The 20,434-nt window shown below is 36.0% G+C and overlaps 1 protein-coding gene and 2 pseudogenes across 1 annotated transcript; all 3 read right to left on the bottom strand.

Annotated features, from left to right (window-relative positions):
- LOC126583396 (uncharacterized) lies at positions 1-444 on the bottom strand (annotated as a pseudogene).
- A 3,139-nt stretch (positions 445-3,583) lies between these two features.
- Positions 3,584-4,164, bottom strand: LOC126583399 (uncharacterized). Its single transcript, XM_050247747.1, has one exon. It carries the CDS (start codon positions 4,088-4,090, stop codon positions 3,818-3,820), a length of 273 nt encoding a protein of 90 aa, XP_050103704.1. The 5' UTR covers positions 4,091-4,164; the 3' UTR covers positions 3,584-3,817.
- Positions 4,165-6,708: 2,544 nt separating this feature from the next.
- LOC126583395 (uncharacterized) lies at positions 6,709-7,185 on the bottom strand (annotated as a pseudogene).
- Positions 7,186-20,434: the final 13,249 nt, after the last annotated feature.

Consider the following 20,434-nt stretch of genomic DNA (forward strand, 5'->3'; position numbering starts at 1 on the left):
GTTACAATTCCTTCAGGCTACAGTCTACAACTTGTTCGATCAAATGGCTTGTGAGTTCTTGCTTAACTACAAATTGAAAGAGTGGCCAAATGAATGATCAATTGGGACCCCAGCAGCTGAGGTATATGACTTTCCTCAGAGATTCTTCAGACTGCTTTACTTTCTCATCTTGTGTAAAACTTGAGACCAAAGCAGAAGATGAGGAAGAGAACTTGTTGGCCTGAGAAAATGACCAAAGTTGGTTCTTGGCATGCTGCTGCAGAAATCTCATGGTGTAATTCCACCTATAGATCCATTGGTCTTTCAAGGCCTCCACAACTCAAACACTTGCTGCCACTACCCAACCGCTCATTGCTGCAACTGATGAACTAGTCATACTGTCTATATATATTTTTAACACAATAATCTTGATGGAAAATTGGAAGTAAATAAAACTGATGTTTGGTTGATGTGTTTGAAATTTGATTTGATGAAGAAACTGGTGAGTGGGTGTTGCTCTTTATATGAAGGGAGTGCAGTTCAACTAAGTCCATGAATGTAGGAGGAAAGTGGAAGCCCATAAAATGTGGCTGAGGGGAAAACCCATGGGAATTAAGCCAATGGTTTTTACAAGCTAGACACACTCATTGATAGAGGCGACAAAATTAGGTTGGGTAGGCCAAGCAAAAGCACACGATTTTCCTTTATAAAACCCATTTAAGCCCCAAGAGATTTTTCAGTGTGACCGTCATACGGATAGTACACCATATATTGTTATATAAATGGTGGGATATGTGTGTTAAAAAGTTAATAATTTAAAAAATAAAATTTCTCATCACTTACATAAAAACACGTGATATACCACCTGTGTTCCCGTCACAATTAAAAATTTCTCTTAAGCCTCAAGTTTTGGAGGAGAAGAGACACCACTTGTTTTAATTTATGAGGCTCTAAAATGGTGACTCCAACTTTTTTTAAAGAAAAATGTTATTAACACACCTATTTTTAGTCAGTCTTATTAAGTTTTGACTGTTGAACTCCTTCAATTCATTTGATCTTACGATTAAAAATTAAGAGAAGTGTAAGAAGTAAAAATTGGTGTGTGGATGCAATACCCTTTTAAAAATTAGAGATCTCATTTTCAAAGGAAGTTGAAGTTTCTATCATTCTAAATTTTGTAAACTAAACGATGTGGTCGTTGATGATTGAATTATTCTTTAAGTGTTAACTACCGTGCTTATTTTTTATTGGTAGTACACACTTAGTTTGTAAATTTTATTTAAAATTTTATTTTTTTCTAACATTACCATTTGACAATATAAAAAATAATTCAACTATTTATAAGTACATGTAAATTTTTTTTTCAATATAAAATTCAAGATTAATATCAGTTTACTACCCTGAAATTTCTTGATTTTCAACATTTGATACATTAAGTTTTTTTTCATCCTAGTTTGGTACCTAAGGTCATAATTCTGGGACACTTTCACACTTCCGTTAAGTTTTCCGTTAAAAATTATGTTAACTAATGAAGTGGCGCTCAAGTGAACAATAATTGAGCGCATGTCAATATGAGTTCACGTGAATATTACAAATTTTAAAAATTAAAAACCAAAACTCTCAAAAACTCTCACAAGTCTTACCCCCCCCCAGCATCCACATTTTCAAAGCCTCTCCACCTCTCTGAGATTTCTTCTAACCCTCTCACCTCCGACTGCCAATCAATTCAACCATCCAAACTTCTTAAATCCGCCCCCAGAAAACCATAAAATTTGAAAAAGTAAAAAAAAACCCCAAATTTAGAAGAGAAGAGGAAGAAGAGGATGGAGAAATTTAGTGGGGTTGTTAGTGGCGGTTCTGGCCTTTGGGATTCCGGCATCTGCATCTGCATCTTCTCGAAGCTCTTCTTTTTCCTCTGCTTCTGCATCTTCTTCTTCTTCCTGGGCTTGTTCTTGTTCGGTGATCCAAGCCGTTGATTTGTGGCTACATACATAAGTTTTGGGGTCCAATTTCTTTGATATCTTGACTGGAATTGTGGATTTTTATAGAAATGGGGGAAGAGAGAGGTGAGTTGGTTTTGGGTTGTGAGGAATTTGGAGTGGCTGTAATGGGTGAGTTGGTTTTTTCTGGGAAGAGTTGCAGAAATGTGCAGAGCTGCTAAGAAAGTCATCAGCTCTATAGATGCACAAAACCGGAGGTCTTGGAACAACGTAAATCCGACCATGAATCTGCATGAAATGTAAATAACACAAGATGTATCGTGATTCACCCCAAGGTTTAGGCTACGTCCACACTGATATTGTATTTATCTGAGGGAGAGAGAGCTCTGAGAGTGAGAGCTTTGAGAGGGGGTGAAGAGCCTTAGGAATTGGCCTCAAAAATGGTCTCCCCCAATTGTGAGGGTGAGGAGTCCTTTTATAGAATAAGAGCTCTTCACTTATTACATATTTGCCCCTTCATTTATCACATAATTACATTTAAGTCCCCCGCGTATTTGTACAAGATCTAAATACGAGACCCTAAATATGGTACAAACAAGCTCTTAACATTTTTAATTTTTAATTTTTTTTTAATTTTTTAATTTTTTAATTTTTTAATAATTACGTGCACACGTGGCGTCCAGTTCTTGTTCATGTGGACACCACGTTATCAGTTAACAAAGTTTTTAACGAAAACTTAACGGAAGTATGAAAGTATCCTAGAATTATGATTTTCGATGCCAAATTGGAACAAAAAAAAATTGATATATCAATGTTGAAAATCAAGAAACTTTAGAGTAATAAAATGAGATTAACCCTAAAATTTATATCCTAACAATTTTCCTATATTTTAAAAGAATGATTCATAGGAAATATTGAGATTTGAGAGTCATACGGATAAAAGGATGAAACAAACTATTGGATTGGACATCACTAATAAAGTCATCAAATTCAATCCAATCATGTAGGTCGTCATCCGATTCAATCATATTGGTTTTGATATTTAGGGATCCAAGTAACAAAAATATTAATCTTACCACATATTTTATACCATTATTTGTATCGTCTCTAATAAAGATATAACTCTCTTACCACATATTTTATATCATTATTTGTACTGTCTCTAATAGAGATATGATCCACATATATTGGTAAGTGTAACATTACTCTCCAAGTAATACTTTAAATCTTCAAAACCATTTACAATCGGATTGAATCAGATTGGATCAGTCGGTTTGGTGGATTGAATGGGATCTCATCTATCCTAGTTTCAGACTTGAACGTTTCTATTTCTTTTCCTTTGGTCTAATGGGATGTTTTTGCTCCTTTATCTTTTGGCATAGCTGGATGTTTCTGATTCTTTGAATCAATTAACTCTTTCAGATAAATAAGTATACAAAACTTGAAAAATTAAAATATCCAAATAATAGAGTTAACAGGGATACATAGAGTTTTGTCTCAAACTGAAATCACTTAAGTATGTTCGCCTACATTTCAAGGAAAGTGAGAGTATAGTAGGAGCTTTTGTCAATCCATCGTAGAACAATTTTTGTGAGAGCAATAGTTAATTAAACTTCAAATTCCATAAGAAATTCCTAATTAAACTCAATAGCTCAAGGCAACAATTCTCAGAAATATACATATGTATGTGGTAATTTATATTGCAATTGTTATAACATATCAAAATTTACATCAATTTGCCACGACCGAGCAGACATCAAGTGCCTGCATCATACGATCTCAAACGATTGCCTGTGCTAATAACTCAAGAAGCCCTTCATGGGGTGTTCCATCAGCGACCGCTTACACAAAACCATGCACTCTTAATTAGCTCTTGTTTTTGTGAATGAATAATTGAACTAGTTGTTGGGACCCCAGCAGCTGAGGTACATGACTGTCCTCAAAGACTCCTCTGATCTCTTCATTTTCTCATCTCTCACTTTACTAAGAGCTGAAGAAGAAGGAGAAGAGAGCTTGCTGTTGGCCTGAGAAAATGACCTCACTTGGCTCTTGGCTTGTTGGCCTGCATATCTCAAGGCAGAGTTCCATCCGCAAATCCCTTGGTCCTTGAGTGCCTCCACAACTCCAACACTTGCTGCCACTATAGAGTTGCTTGTGCTTGATGAACCCATGATTTCTTTTCTCTCCTTTGATATTCTGAATTCTTTTGGTAGTGATTGTGAATGTTAAATGTTTGATGAAGGAGATAAGAAAGGAGTGCTCTTTATATAGGAACTAGAAATGGTGGGCCCTTTCCATCAATTACTAGAGGCGGTTTAGAGGAATGAGGATCCTAGGAATCCTTAAATTTTGTCTGTCCATCGTACATCATGTGGTAGAAATTATTTTTAATATTTTTATTTAAATTTAAATATAAATAGTACTTGACAAAAACTGACCGCAAGATACAATAAACAAACATAATTTAAGAATCCATAAGATTCTCACAAAAAGGATCTGGAAAGGATCCGGAAAGGATCCGCCTGCGGTTTAGAGTGTAAGGCCAATGGTATATTTATTTTCGGGTTTTCCGTCACACTCATTGCCACTAACTATACAAAGGAGCACACGATTTTCCTTATAAAATCCATCTAAGCCTCAAGTACGGGAGGAAGGGGCCTTTTACGTGGTGATAAAAGGAAATCTATTCAGCTAAACAACTATATCCAATTACTTTGAGAGTGACAAACCCGCTGTAGCAATATTAATTTTTTGTTCAAAAAATTACTTTGAGAGTAGTGAATTTGCTAGGATAAAATAAATTGGGGGACGTGGAACGCTTGTAGTTGTTGGGTTTCGTCTATGATTCAATATGTTTTGATATCATGAAGAAAATTAAGGTTCCATTATAAAATCAATTGACAATATAAAAAGTAAGCCAATCTCTTATAATTCCTTGCAAGATTTTTTCTTTCACAAATGTGGAACTCTTTTACTTTCACATCTTCACACGGCCCCCTTGCATGTGGCAAATTTTTAAAACAAACAAATGTTTTGCGTCATCCAATTCATATTGTCCACGTGTTTGATTTGAAAATTCACCACAAATGAGAGGGCATGTGAGGATGTGAAAGTAAAAGAGTCTCACATCGGTGAAATAATAAATCTTGCACAAGCTTATAAGAAATTGGGTTGCTCGCTATATTGCCCATTAGTTTTATGATGAAACCTCAATTTTTTTCGTCCTATCAGAGTAAGTTGTCCCACATGCTCCACATCACCCTGTTTGTGTTGTCCTCATGTTAGGTTTGAAAATTTCCCGCACGTGAGAGGACATTTGAGAATGAATCTCACATTGATAATATGAGAGACTTTGTATAGGCTTATAAATAAGTTGGGTTATTCTTCATTTACTAATTGGTTTTATGGTAGAACATCAACTCTCTTCAGAAAGGTCTGCGTGCCTACACACCAACTAAGATATGTTATCTACGATTTATACTTAAAATGACCCCGCACATAAAGGGCGTGCTGAGGTGTTTTTTTTGCCAACGATTACATGATCATCAAAAGGTTGTGTAATCTTTTTCTCGTGATGCCGTTATAGTATTTCTCCGTCTTGATTTGTACTCTCCGGGTGGTGGCCTTTTTTATGAGTTCGTAATTGCAGTATTTCTTTTAGCATGATTGGCCTCTCATTCCTGATCCAGATTTTTCTTCTGTGGTTTTTCTTGTGTAATGCTTCTCCTCAATAAAGGTTATCGTTCACTTTCTGATGATACCTGCTCTCACTTCTTGACTTTCAAGTGACTCACCATTTGATTTTCAAGTGATTTTACCCTGAAATGATTGTAGCCTTACCAAAATTACTCCCAAGCAAGTCCAGTCAGTCCAGTCACTTCATCTACAAGCCTCGTACTTCAATACTCTTAACTAATAGTCTTCAGTATATTTAACGAATCCGGATCTTGGCCTAATTCTCATTGTGAGGATTTTGAAATTTCATGAATCATATTCGTTTATCGTATATTATGCGGTCAGAAATTATTTTAAATATTTTTATTTAACATAAATAGTACCTAATAAAAATTAATCACATGATGTATTATGAACGGACAAAATTTATGAATCTCTAGAATCGTCACCAAAAAGATTTGGAGAGAATCATGTTGGATATTTAACCATCTCAACTTCCAACAAGATCCTCTCCATATCCTTTTGGTGAGGATTTTAGAAATTCGTAAATTATGTCCGTTCATTGTATATCGTGGAATCAATTTTTGTAAAATACTGTTTATGTTTAATTTTAAATAAAAATATTTAAAATAATTTTTAATCACACGATATACAATAAACGACATGATTAACGAATTTCAAAATTCTCACAAAAAGAATCCGTGGATCCGGATTCTAAATACTTAACTATGTTCACGAGTTTCAAAGGAAAAGAGGAAGTGAATTGTAGTATTTCTGTCGCTCCATGGGAAAGTGTCAGTGATTTCCAGAGTCCTTGCATTCTTCCTCATCTCACCCATAAATAGCGTGCTTGCACAGGCTTGTAAACTTTGAATAAATTTTTGGAAAATTTTAAAATAGGTTCAATTTTATAGCCTACTTCTGAAATAGATCTAATTTTTAGTGACTTTTGAAATAAGTTCAATTTTTAGTTATTTTGAATCCATATGAAAGACCTCTAAATTTTTTCTTGAATGCTAGCAAAACTTAAAGCTATTATGGGATGATAAATCTTCCCCTCAGGACAAAGTAACTACTGGCTAATAATTATAAAGAAAAAAGACCGAGGAAGAAATTCTGAGCAACAATTTCTGTTTTATATGGTAATTGTTCAAAATTTACATCAATTGGCCCCAAGCCAGCTTGACAATTAGCCCCAACTTACAACCCTAATCTTAGCTCTTGTTTTTGTGAATGAGTCATTGAATTAGTTGTTGGGACCCCAGCAGCTCAAAAACATGACTGTCCTCAAAGACTCCTCTGACTTCTTGAGCTTCTCATCTCTCACTTTACTCAGAGCCGAAGCAGAAGGAGAAGAGAGCGTGTTGTTGGCCTGAGAAAATGACCTCACTTGGCTCTTGGCTTTTTGGCCTACATATCTCAAAGTCGAGTTCCATCTGCAAATCCCTTGGTCCTTGAGTGCCTCCACAACTCCAACACTTGCTGCCACTATAGCCTTGCTTGAACTCATGATTTCTTCTCCCTTTGATCTTCTGAACTTCTGTAGTAGTGATTGTGAACGTTTTAAGAGTTCGATGAAGAAGATGAGCATCAAGTGCTCTATATATAGGGGGATTACAAAAGGTGGGCCTTGTCACCAAAACCAGGGGCGTTCAGAGAGTGTAAAGCCAATGATATTTGTTAACTTTTGTCACACTCATTAGTCATTACCAGTGTTAACTTCTGTCACACTCATTGATGGAGAGAAAATTGGGCTGGGTGGGAAGAAGCAACTCAGTGCCCACTAGACTACAAACAAGCACACGGTCTTGCTTGTAAAATCCATTTAAGCCTCATGTATGGGAGGAATTGTATAAGTGAAAATTGTCGCGTTGTTTGACAAGCTAACTCGTATTTTGTAATTCTGCTCAAGATTGATAATGGACTAACCCAATTTCATCTTCTTTTTTTTCTTTATCAAGCACTAATTCATTTTTAATTATGTACTTTGTGGTTATAATGTAATGTTTATGTTGAGATTGAGTATTATATTGATAGGTAGAGGGCTTTGCATTGACTTATATGTAAGTTAGGCTCTTTTTTATATTATCCCTTGATTTTATAATGGCATTTTAACTTTTTTTGTAGTATCAGAGCATGTTGTCACATAAAGTCCAATAGGCACGCGCACCTCATCACTATAATTGTGTTGTCTACATATTAGACTTAAAAATTTGTTACACATGAGAGACGTATTAAAAATAAAAATAAATTCAATATTAATGAAATGAGGACGGTCTATAAGCTTATAAGTAAACTGAAATACTCTGTTAGTCGACTTTACAATGGAAGTCCAAACTTTATGTCAATCGACTTTATAATGAAAGTCCAAACGTTCTAACATGTAATGTTATTAATAGCTTAAAAAGCCCTAAAAATAACATCCTAAAATAAAAGAGCACTAATGAGTAGATCAAGACAGCAATAGAAATATATAAATCAATTCATATGATAAATTGATAATTAGAGCAAAAAATTACATCAATTTGCCCTGAGCAAACATCATGAATTTGGCCAATTTTACAACCCCAAACGATCACCAATGAAAACTCATAAGTTCCTTCACGGTTGGGTTGTGCCATCAGCAAACCGCTTAATTGAAGAAAAACATGCAAGCAATAATATTTGCTTTGGTGTTTTTGGTCACTTCAATTAGTTAGGACCCCAGCAGCATAAGTGCATGGCTGTCCTCAAAGACTCCTCTGATTTCTTCACCTTATCGTCTCTCACTGATCTGCTCAGAGCTGACGAAGTAGGAGAAGAGAGCTTGCGGTTAGCCTGAGAAAATAACCTAATTTGGTTCTTGGCTTGTTGGTGCATGGATCTCAAAGCAGAGTTCCATCTGCACATATTTCCTTGTTCTTTCAATGCCTCCACAACTCCCACACTTGCAGCCACTATAACTTTGCTTCTTGTTGAACTCATGATTTTTAAATTTACTCTTGATTATTTGAAACTCCTCAGCTGTGAATGTTGAATGTTTGATAGTGTTGATGAAGATATGACGAGTTACTATTTATGTAGGGGGGTTGAAATGATGAAAAAAATAAAACGAAAAGTAACGAAAATTCCTCAAAAACTTTAGTTTTAATCAAAATGATAAAATAAATGTGTAAGTGAATAGTATCAAAACTGACTTTTTAGATTAAAAATATATTTAATGTTAAAAATAAACAGTATCAAAAGTGTTTTATTAAAACTTCTAAAAATAAAAGGTAAGATTTGGATAAGTACAACATTTTGCTGCCACATGGGCACGTGGTTTTTCTATTTAATTATCCATTTAAGCCACCATTGTTTGGCAAAAATGAAAGTGAAAACCATTGTTTACATGCCTGGTGAGGATTGTGAGAAAAAAACACTTATTTTGGCACGAAGTTTGAAGAGTGATGCCAGTAGTTCGCTTGTTGATACGTCATACGTGGCCTGCTACCAATTGCTGATGCAATAGCGTGGAAAGGCAGATTGTCTGCCCTTCTTTTACCATGCAATTTCCATCCGTATTTGTGCGGTTACGGTTAAATCACGTCAATATGTCTTATTATCTTTATAAAAAAATAATATAAAATGTTAACGTGAGTTAACCGTGACCGCACAATGTAGGAGATGATGGAAAGGGCATGGTAATCAGAGGGCAAACAATCTACCTCCATTGCGTGGATCTCTTTGTTGTCACACGTGTTGGGTTCATTTGGTATCACGCGTCAAATGCTGACGATATTCTTAACATCTGCGAGAATTTTTTTAGTGTAATTGTCACACTATCTAAGGAGGCAAATTGTCTGCCCTCCTATTATGGAGTCTTTCCCATCTCATCCTATTGTGCGGTCACGATTAAGTCACGTCAACATTTTATATTCCTATTGTTTTTTGTCTTATTATCTTTATAAAAAAATCAATATAAAATATTTATGTGGCTTAACTGTGACCGCACAAATAGGAGGAGATGGAAAGGGCACCATGACAAAGGGAAGGAAGTTGAGTCACTAAGTATTGATTTAGTACTGATGTACTTTTATACAAGGGAACTTTCATGAAAATGACTTGGGCTAAGTTTATTTTAATAAAAAAACCATGCTATAACTTTATTTAATTAAAAAGACCTAAATTTTAATTAAAACCCCTTAAATTTTAATAAAACAGACAAAAGAACTTAAATTTTAATGAAAAATACATAATTTTAATAAAAATGACAAAAAATCGCGGACTAATGGTACACTGTTTATGAAACTTACTACACTGTTTAAGAAAACTTATGACAATTTATGAAACTTACGACACTATTTATGAAACTTACGAAATTGTTTATGAAAACTTACTACAAGGAGCGCCTTAAGAACCATGCAGCAGCCATAGGAGGGACTGCTACAGATGGTTGTTGCGAATTCATGCCCAATGGAGAAGAGGGCACCATTGAAGCCCTCAAGGGCCTCACCTTTTCGATGGTGGATGTTCTGTTGTGTTGCATATCCTTTCAACCACTACGGCTATGCACACGCGTTCCTTTCTCTCTTACATTTTAAATGCAAAATCAATTTGAACTCTGAACAAATCTCTATTTCTTCCCTTCATCAATGTTGGCATTAGGTTTTCTGAAACTTTACAAAAGTATTCCACATATATTGGCACAGATGATGACTCAATTAATTCAAGTTTTTTCATTATTATAACTTAAGTCACATTTTGCAGCCTAGATATCTTTGTGTTCTTTCGGGCATTACAACGAACACTTGGCAAGCGCACTAAGCGAAGCAAATTTTCTTCAACTTATCGATCGCAGATTCATCTACTGAGTATTGCAATCGCAAGAAACCCTAATTGGGTTCACTAGAACCTCACACAAAAGTGTCAAAAAAAAAATGATGTTTCAAAAAGAAACTTGAAAGTAGAACATGACAACAAGGTCACTACGTCCACAATGATAAATGCCAAAGTGGGTTGGGAACTTGGGAATGAGATCTTTCTAGCTTACACCAATGGAAGCATTCACCACGACAAAAGACCAAAAAGAAAAATCAAACTCTGTATATTCTTTGTGCCCTTTCCTTCCATATTCATCTAGATCATACACCATTATTTACCTTGTTGGGGACCTAAACGGATTGATTCTAGGCCCTGAGGAAGAGCTCGTGGAGGGCTTGGTCATCATTGGCCTCGACCTCTCTATAATTGACGAAGTTCTCGCGGGTGTACTTGGTGTAGTAATTAGGGGCGACACCAAACTTTTGTTATGTACTTTTTTTTCTTGTCCTTATCATTAAATAAAGTTAGTAGGTGGTTTTTGGTTAAAACTCAAAGTTTTGAAACCCTTTTCATTAGTTTTCCTTTTATAAAAAGTGGGTATCAAAAAATGCTGAGCTCAAAAAAGTGTTTGATAAATACTTAAAAACAGCTTATTTTCACAGTTTTGGGTGAAAAAAAAACTGAAAACGTGAAGCAGCAAAAATGAGCTTATTCTCACAGCCAAGGAACAAAATGCCGATAATATCGGCAATATATCGCCGATATTATCGGTTTTCCCCGAACCGATATTTTAATAGGTATCCAAGGGGTTTTCATCAAAATATCGCAGTATTATCAATAATATTGATAATATCGCGATATTATCGATATTATCGCGAAATTTCGAAACTGTGCAAGTCGAAGACGAACGCCGGAGCTTCTACAGCTCCAGCCGACTGTAAAACAGCCCCCTAGACTCTGATCTAGGTATGAAAATGAAATAGAAGACGAGATGAACGTTTTTATAACGTCCGTTTGCCGTGAAACGGCCGGAGGTGTTCAGAAAGTTCGTCGACACCCACGGCCTCGCCGGAGATGGGTGTGCCTATTCCCAAGTCAATTTCATCCCAAAAACCTTGCAAAAACACGAGATAGAACTTCAATTTCACATCTAAACTTCGATCTAGAACATAAAAAGAAAAACCCGAAGCTTACCTAACCGGAGAAATTGAAGGAACTCGCTAGAGCAGGTGCGATGGTATGCGTGTGGGTCTCGGTGCAGAGAGAAATGAGAGGTGTATGTGGGTCTCGGTGCAGAGAGAAATGAGAGGGAGGAGCATAAGGCCGTGGTGTGTGTGTGGGTCTCGATGCAGACATAAATGAGAGGTGTATGTGGGTCTTGGTGCAGAGAGAAAAGAGAGGGATGAGCAGAAGGCCATGGTGTGTGTGTGGGAGAAGGGAGAAGAGAGATCAAGAGATCTGTGTGTGTGTGTGTGTGTGGGAGTGGAGAATGGAGAGAATAGAGAAAAATCGAGAGAGAGAGAGACAGAGGTCGTGTATGTGTGTGTGATGTTTGTGTGCGTGCGTTGTGTACGTGTGTGGTTGCGTGCGTTGTGTGTGTGTGTGGGGTTCCTCCTGTCAGGAGGACACATGACTCACTTAGGATTCCTGACAACTTTTACAATTATTTTGACAATTTCAGACCACTTTTACAATTATAACTTATACAATTTCAGACCATGGATGGTGGTTTCATTCAAAATCGTGTGCCGATATTCTTTCAAGAGGTGGAGTACAGAGTCATTCAGAGCATTTTCGTTTCTTCTTCTTCCCTTACCCTTTTCAAAGTTGCCACTGTGATATTCTTTCAAGATGTGGAGTATCAGAGCCATTCAGAGCATTTTCGTTTCTTCTTCTTCCCTGACCCCTTTCAAAGTCATTCCAGATCCATTCCAGAGCTCGAACACAAAGCGTTCCATATTTAAAGTAAGTTTACAAACTTATATTTATATTATTGTAATTTATACAACAACAAAAAAATTTGTGTGGACTCGTATGTTAATTTTTTTAAGTAATTAATACTTGCATGTTAGTTTTTGTAAGTAATTAAGTAATGTTAACAATTACATGTTAATTTTTTTAAGTAATTAATACTTGCATGTTAGTTTTTGTAAGTAATTAAGTAATGTTAACAATTACATGTTAATTTTAAATTAAGTAATGTTAACAATTACATGTTAATTTTTTTAAGTAATTAAGTAATGTTGTATAATTATTCCCTAGGATAATTTTAATATGTTTAATGTTATTTATTATTTTATTAATATTAGGTTTTATTATCAAATTGGATTATTATTCATTAATATTAGGTTTTTTTTATTATCAAATTGGATTATTATTCATTAAATTGGATTATTATCAAATTGGATTATTCATTAAATTGGATTATTATTAAATTGGATTATTATCAAATTGGATTATTATTCATCACTATGTTTTATATTAGGATTATTTTTTTTATCAAATTGGATTATTATTCATTAATATTAGATTTTATTATTCCATATTATTTTTATAATTACTTAAATTTTTAGAATCATTTCTTTACTTCGTATTTAATTCTTCTGTATAATAACTTTATTATTTAGGTTCTCTTATATAACCGTCATCACTACTATATTTTTTGGCCAAAAAATAATTGTCTAATTTTCATGAAAAATAAATATAGGTACGTTTAAGATGTCCAGTGGAGTTACTAAACGTGATCCAGCTTGGGAACATGGAAACCCAATAGACGGAAACAAACATGGCACAATTTGCAAATATTGTGGTCGGATAATGAAGAGTGGCGGAGTGACACGACTTAAGTACCATCTTAGTGGATTAGATCCAGCAAAAAATGTCCAACGATGCGATAATGTCCCCCCAGAAGTGAAGGCATTCATCAGCACATTATTAAAAAATAAAAAACAGCAGAAGGAAAAGATAACACATGGAATGGAAAATATTCGAGCTGGGCTACGGGGAGAAGTCTATGGCCAAGTGGTTGATAGTGATGATGATGACGATGAGGACGAATGTGATGATGACATGGGACCTGAAGAACGACGCAGTTTGAAACAAGCATTACGTGCCTCCAAACAGTCAGCATGGGAAAGAGAACACCTTTATAAAATTCCTAATAGAATACAAGGTTCCGAGACAAGTGGTGGTGCACAAATGAGACGGGGAGGCAGTCTTAGAGAATCACAACCAACACCACCAATAGCCCCAAGTTTATATAAGTCGTCCAAAGCACGTCAAAATAGTGTTTGGAGTTATTTCACTGGAGGTAATGTGAAGGAGGGAATGGGGCGTCTAATTAGCAAGTTCTTTATCTATGAAAAGGTCCCTGCTGAGAAAGCATCATCACATCATTTCAAAAATATGGTAGTGGGATGTCAACATGCCGGTATTGGAGTACAACCTCCCACTCCCTATGAGATAAGAAACAAATATTTGGATATGGAGTATAAAGACATTGGCGAGTATGTTAACAAGTTGAGGTCAAAGTGGGAAACTAATGGTTGCACAATCATGTGTGACGGATGGACCAGCCCGACCAGATTGTCTATCATAAACTTCATGGTATACTCCAAGGGAAAGACAATTTTTTTTAAGTCTGTTGATACTTCAGACCATATAAAGAACTACAAATATATTTACAAATTATTGAGGGATGTAATCATGGAGGTGGGCGAGCATAATGTTGTCCAAGTCGTGACCGACAACGGTTCTGCATTTGTCAAAGCTGGAAAAAAGTTAATGAAGCATCATAATGTGTTTTGGACATCATGTGCAGCACATTGTATTGATCTCATGTTTGAGGCAATGGGGAAGAGAGAGAATGTTGCTATTGTGGTCAAAAGAGCTAGAACGATCACAAATTACATTTACAATCATGGTTGGTTGTTGGCAAAGATGCGTGAATTTTGCAAAGGAGAAATTATTCGTCCAGCTACCACTCGATTCGCCACCAACTATATTGCATTAGACAGCCTACTTAAGAAGAAAATAGGGTTGAAGCAACTATTCACTAGTGACGATTGGGCCAACCACAATTTCAGCCGCTCAAATGCAGGTCGTATGGTGGAAAGTATAATGTTTGATCATGCTTTTTGGACTCAATCAGAACATATGTGCCAAGTGTTTGAACCTCTTTACGAGGTTTTACGGATTGTTGACACAGAAGTGTATCCTACTATGGGGGCAGTATATGAGTTGATGCGTGTAGTGAAGGATGAATTGGAAAGAAAACATGGTGCAAGGTGGATCATAAAGATAATTGAAGACCAATGGTATAAAACATTATACCACGATTTGCATGCAGCAGGTATAAATTATGTCATAATTTGCAATTCATTTCTTTAGTTGCATAAGTATTATTTCTCTTATTAGAGTATGTGTTTCTCTGAACAACATATTATTTGAATCATCGATACCAATACAGACCCGGTGTTGGAGATGATGGTACCCTTATACGTGCTGTACATAATGTATACTCTAAATTAGACCATGCATCACCAGCAGTTGGCCAATTTGGAAATGAGGTATACAATTACTTAAATTATAATAATTACTTTGTTGGATTAAACTAACACGATTTATTGAATTCAGCTAACATGGTTTAAAGATGCAAGAAGAACTTTTGGAGAACCAACATCAATTGATGCTCGAACAACAATGTCTCCTAGTGAGTGTAAACATATTTCACTATAAGTTTATAATAGAATTTGTTGGAGTTATTAGGCTTATCAACATTGTTTTTCATTGTAGCTGAATGGTGGATCATGTATGGGACCGATGCACCAACTGTGAGAAAGTTAGCAATCAAAGTATTATCACAAACAACTTCCTCATCTGCTTGTGAAAGAAATTGGAGCACATTTGCACTCATACACATAAAGCAAAGAAATAGGTTGGCTCATAGTAGGTTAGAAAAATTAGTTTATTGCTACTACAACATGAAGCTTCAAATTCGAGATAAGGAAGCAGAAATAGATCATGTCGACCATGGTGACCCACTAGATGTGTTTGATATTGTTGGTGAAGATGATGATACAGAGGGTAACCAACTTTATCAATGGACCTCTTCATTTAGATGATGATGAAGGCAACCCAGCTCCCAAAGTTGCTAAAGAAGCACGTAATGAAGGGATAAATGTAGAAAGAGTATTAGAGGAGGAGGTGGGATCTAGCAGCGCTGACTCTTTGGAAGAACTTTTGCGCCCAAGACCAAGAAACACTGGAATTCCACCTTCTTCCAATCCTACACAACCACAACATCGTGCTGATACTAATGATAGCTCTAATACAAGATCAACAAACTCACCTACCACCGGATGTGGGAATGATGAAGGATATAGTAGAGCTGGAGGTAGTGGTGGTGGATATGGAAACTATGTTGGACCACCTCCCGGATTTATGAGCCCCTTCACTGGTGAGGCAAACTTCATGCATGCAACACAGGATGATGACCATGGCAGTAGGCGGGCAGGACCAGGAATTGGTGCCATAGGGAAGGACTATACTCGTAGAGAAAGAGGCAAGGGGATTTTGTCAAGTCAAGAAGATGACTCGTTATCTATAACTTCGGACTCTGTTGGATTAGGAAGTAGTAACTATGGTTATACTCATAACCAACCATTTCCCTACCCTTCATATCCCAATCCTGTTGGGATGGAATCAAGCGACTCATGGAAACAATCCGAGACTCAATCTTCAAATGATTTTGTTTATGGACAAGGTCAACCAATCCCGAATCCATATGGGTGGCATGTTAACAATTACATGCAAAACTATTTTGGGGATTTATCATTTGATAACTACTCTTCACAATACACTCACTCTACACATAGAGATGATGAAAATAGTGAAAAATTTGAACCTCATAGGAATTCTATGTGGTACTAAGTCACTCATGTATCTTACCATGCAATGTATAAAGTGTAAAATATTGTACTAATTCATTATATATAAATGATTATGATGTGTTTAGTTTAGACTTCTTTCATTAATTACTACATATTTTCTACACTCACAATGTTTGTCAGCTCGCTATATAATCAACTTGATAATGTTAAATCCATCATGCAATGCATTTCCTTCCAATTTTTTGTGATAAACTAATAGATAATTGACTAAATAAACATCCTGCAAAGTTTCAATAAAAATTTCCAAGTTTTTCTTACAATTTATGTGGTTTCCATGTAATTTTTATCGATATCGATATTATCCCGATATTTCCATCGATATTTCCGTGTTTTCGGACTACCGATATTTCTAATATTACCGATATTTAATACCTTGCTCACAGCACATCAGAAGCTGTTTTTTTTTTTTCAAAGTACAGTAATACCAAATCAGCCCTAAGTACATTCAAGATTTGGTTTATCACCACTAGGAGACTTTGTCTTTTATATTCTCATATTCCTTCATGAGTGGCAAATTTTCAGACCAAACACATGGTACAAATTTAGTGATGTAGATATATAAGCAACTTTCGAGTGTAACTGTGTTTGGACCTAGATTTGTCATCCCTTGTTCAAATCGAGGGGTACATTTCCAAGTTGGACCATTCAAGGTCGAACATTTCTCGTTGAGGTCGTAAGCCTGAACTCACTTCCAGTTCGTGGCCAACAACCCGTATGCACTTCCACTCAAGGTAGTTCACTTACAAGTCGGCATATTCAAGGGTGAATACCCTTGAACGTGTAGATTGTGGAAATATTCCATATTGACCGTATCTCTGAGAAAATAAGAGTTTAAATATCGGAATCTCGCTCCAACTAATATCAAGGCATTTTATGATAAAACTCAGCACCTGACGAATTGTGCGTGTGGTAGTTACAAAGTTTAGGACAATATCAGTGTTGTTGGAGGGGACCTTTGGCCCGTCTCTCTGATAATTCTACTTGGTATCACAGTCAGAGAGCGGGCTCGTACTACCACGTGATGGGTGAGTCCCCTTGGCTCTCTAGTGATTGTCAATGTGTGGATCTCTCAAAATGTGACCCACTAATTGGGTCCCACATGAGGGGCGTGTTGAAATATCCCATATCGAACGTATCTTTGAGAAAAAAAAAATTTAATATCTCAACCCCACTCCAACTAAAACCGAGGTCTTTTGTGATAAAAACTCACACCTGACGGATTATGCAGATGGTAATCATCAAGTTTGAGACGATATCAGTGTTGCTGGAATTGACCTTTGGCTCATATCTTTGATAATTCTACTTAGATCACTTCCAAATTAGCCCGTTCAAGGTCGAACAACCCAAATGCTTTAATCCGCAATCAAGGAACGGAAAATTATACTTGATTAGAATCTCAATAGACAAGCTCGTTCAATTGGAGTTACCCTTATAACTTTAGATGCAAACCCAATTTTATAACTTATAAGCTAAAACATACTTGACACACCCTTGACCATATAATAGCAAGTTCCAAAAATTATTCTCTCTTTCAAAGATGTAAATGCATGGTTCACCTGCCATGCGTGAATAATTTCGTACCATTAGTAAAAGTGGCGCTCAATAACACCCAATATACAGGGCATAGAGTAAAAATAGCAATGCTAATGCTCAATAATAAAAATCAGAGAGAATCAAAGCTCTCTCATCATCTGTGATTTTTTTTACTTTTTTGGGAAATATAACATTAATTCGAATCATGCGTGCAAGTATGCAGCTTCAATTCAATTTCTAATGAATCTAAGTGGGTACACCATAATCATTTATATATGATGAATTGGCTGTAAATAAATAAAATTAAGATATGTAGTAATTAATGAAATAAGTTTAAGAAAATGCTAGGTACTAGTCGGGCGGCAGGTTGACACCTAGCGCCTAGGCGGCTGGGCGGGATCTAGGCGGGTTCCTAGGCGGATTTAGGTAAATTTCTTGTATATCTTGTAATTAAGTGCATATTGACACATAAAAATTATACTTTATGAAATCTATGAATAAGATAACAAAAGAATGATAAAATACAAAAAGAGTATCAAGCAAGTTCAAAATTTAAAAATATATTAAGCATATATGTCATATAACTTAAGACATTTTAAATGATTATATCTATTTTTTTTTTTTTTTAAAAAGTAAAAATCCCATGTAATGGGTGGGGTGGTTCATAATAAAATAAAACTACTAGAAAGCACATCCCTTAACCAAACCACGCACATTGGTATCATCTCCAAAATCCTCTCTTTTCTATTTATGATTTTATTTGGGTTGGTGTCTCACTTTGAACTTTGGAGCACCAAAACCGATCAGAAACCTATAAAATCATAAATAAAATCATGAAGAGGTGCCTGCATCATTGCATCCTTCCCCATGATGCCTTGAAAAACAGGACTTTTATGCTTTTGGTGTCCATCCAACTTGCATGTGTTCTTCAATGTCAGATACATTTTTTTTTATTAATTTACAAAGACACTATTAATGTTTTCGTGCCTTTTGCACTTCCTCTCCTCAATCTTCACACCTCACTCCCTCTTCTCAATTCCTCTCTCCTCTCATCTCTCTCTCTCTCTATCTCTCTCTCTCAATCATCCCACCTGTCTACTTTGAGCTCTGTATTCCTTTCCCAATCCAACCAAACCTCTCTCCCACTTTACTTTTTTCCCAATTTTTCTTATTTCCTTATCTCTCTCTCTGGATTCTTCTTTGGATCCTTCGAGAAGCTCTCGCCGCATCTCACTTCCCGGTCACAAATCTTGACTTTCCTTCTCTAATAATCGATGAACCTTCTTTCTGTTTCCTCTTCTTCTTCTTTTTTTCCGTTTTCCCTCTATAAATTCTCCCCCTTTTTATTGTTTCCTCTTCTTCCGTTTTGAGTTGCGAGTTCCTCTTCTTCGATGGATTTCAAATAGAGGAGTCCCGACAGCTAAAAAAGTCGTGGTGCACAGAGAGGCAAACGGCGAGACTGGGGGGGAGGCGCATATCTTGGCAGCTGCGACGACGGAGCCTCGGCTGCTGTTACGACGACGGAGAGAGAAAGCGATATTATCATGATAATCAAGTGGAACACTGTGAAAATATCGTTGTTGCAAAAAAAAAACGATATTATCGGTGATATTTCGCCGATAATATCGATATTTTAGACGTTGCTTGTAATGACCTATACGACATATTCATATCTCATCAATCAATCTAGCTGGAGTCACCTATAGTGACCTATACAGCATATTTATATCTCATCAATCAATCTAGCCAGAGTCACCTATAGTGACCTATAAGGCATTACGCTTGCACACGAGTTGGAACCACTGTAGTGGTCTGTACAACAAGACTGGGTGTAAATGAATACGCTCAAGTGCTACAATCACGTGAAAAGTCACCTACGAGTCAGAACCATCTATAGTGGCCTGTACGACAGGCTTGTGCACCTACCTTGAATTCAAGGTGAGCGTATGGTGCGGGAAGTGAACATTACGTGAAGTACTGTGCCCTGGTCACGAGCGGAAGCACTAACACCGGGATGCAGGTTTATGAGCTTTAAATGCATCTAATACAACATGTACGATTCATAAGCAACTTGTACGACAATGCCGGAGTTGCCTACTATTGCAACCTGTACGACAGTGTTGGAGTTGCTTAAAACATAAATTCACCTTTGCATTTCAGAACGTTCACAATAATTATGTGCAAGGAATATACAGATGGAAATACTAAGATGTAAGTCTAAAATTCAACATATCATAATATTTCCAGATATATAAACATATAAACAAATGGTCTAGAATGCATAAATTGTAATGCCCCATTCCCAAACTAGGCTATTATCTCGATTATTCATTCTCGTTTATTATATGGCTGCATCTAACGTCTCGTTAAACTGCCTACGTACCCTAAATCGGGATCAAGCCATTCATAGTTTGCAATAGTATTTCAAAGCATTCACAGTAATCATAAGCAATAATCAATTTATAAACATTTATGAGATTGTCAATCATATATATATATATATATATATATATATATATATATATATATATATATATATATATATATATATACAGTAGCAAGGAAAATACCCAC

The sequence above is a fragment of the Malus sylvestris genome, chromosome 9 (assembly GCF_916048215.2).
Source record: "Malus sylvestris chromosome 9, drMalSylv7.2, whole genome shotgun sequence".
Taxonomy (NCBI): domain Eukaryota; kingdom Viridiplantae; phylum Streptophyta; class Magnoliopsida; order Rosales; family Rosaceae; genus Malus; species Malus sylvestris.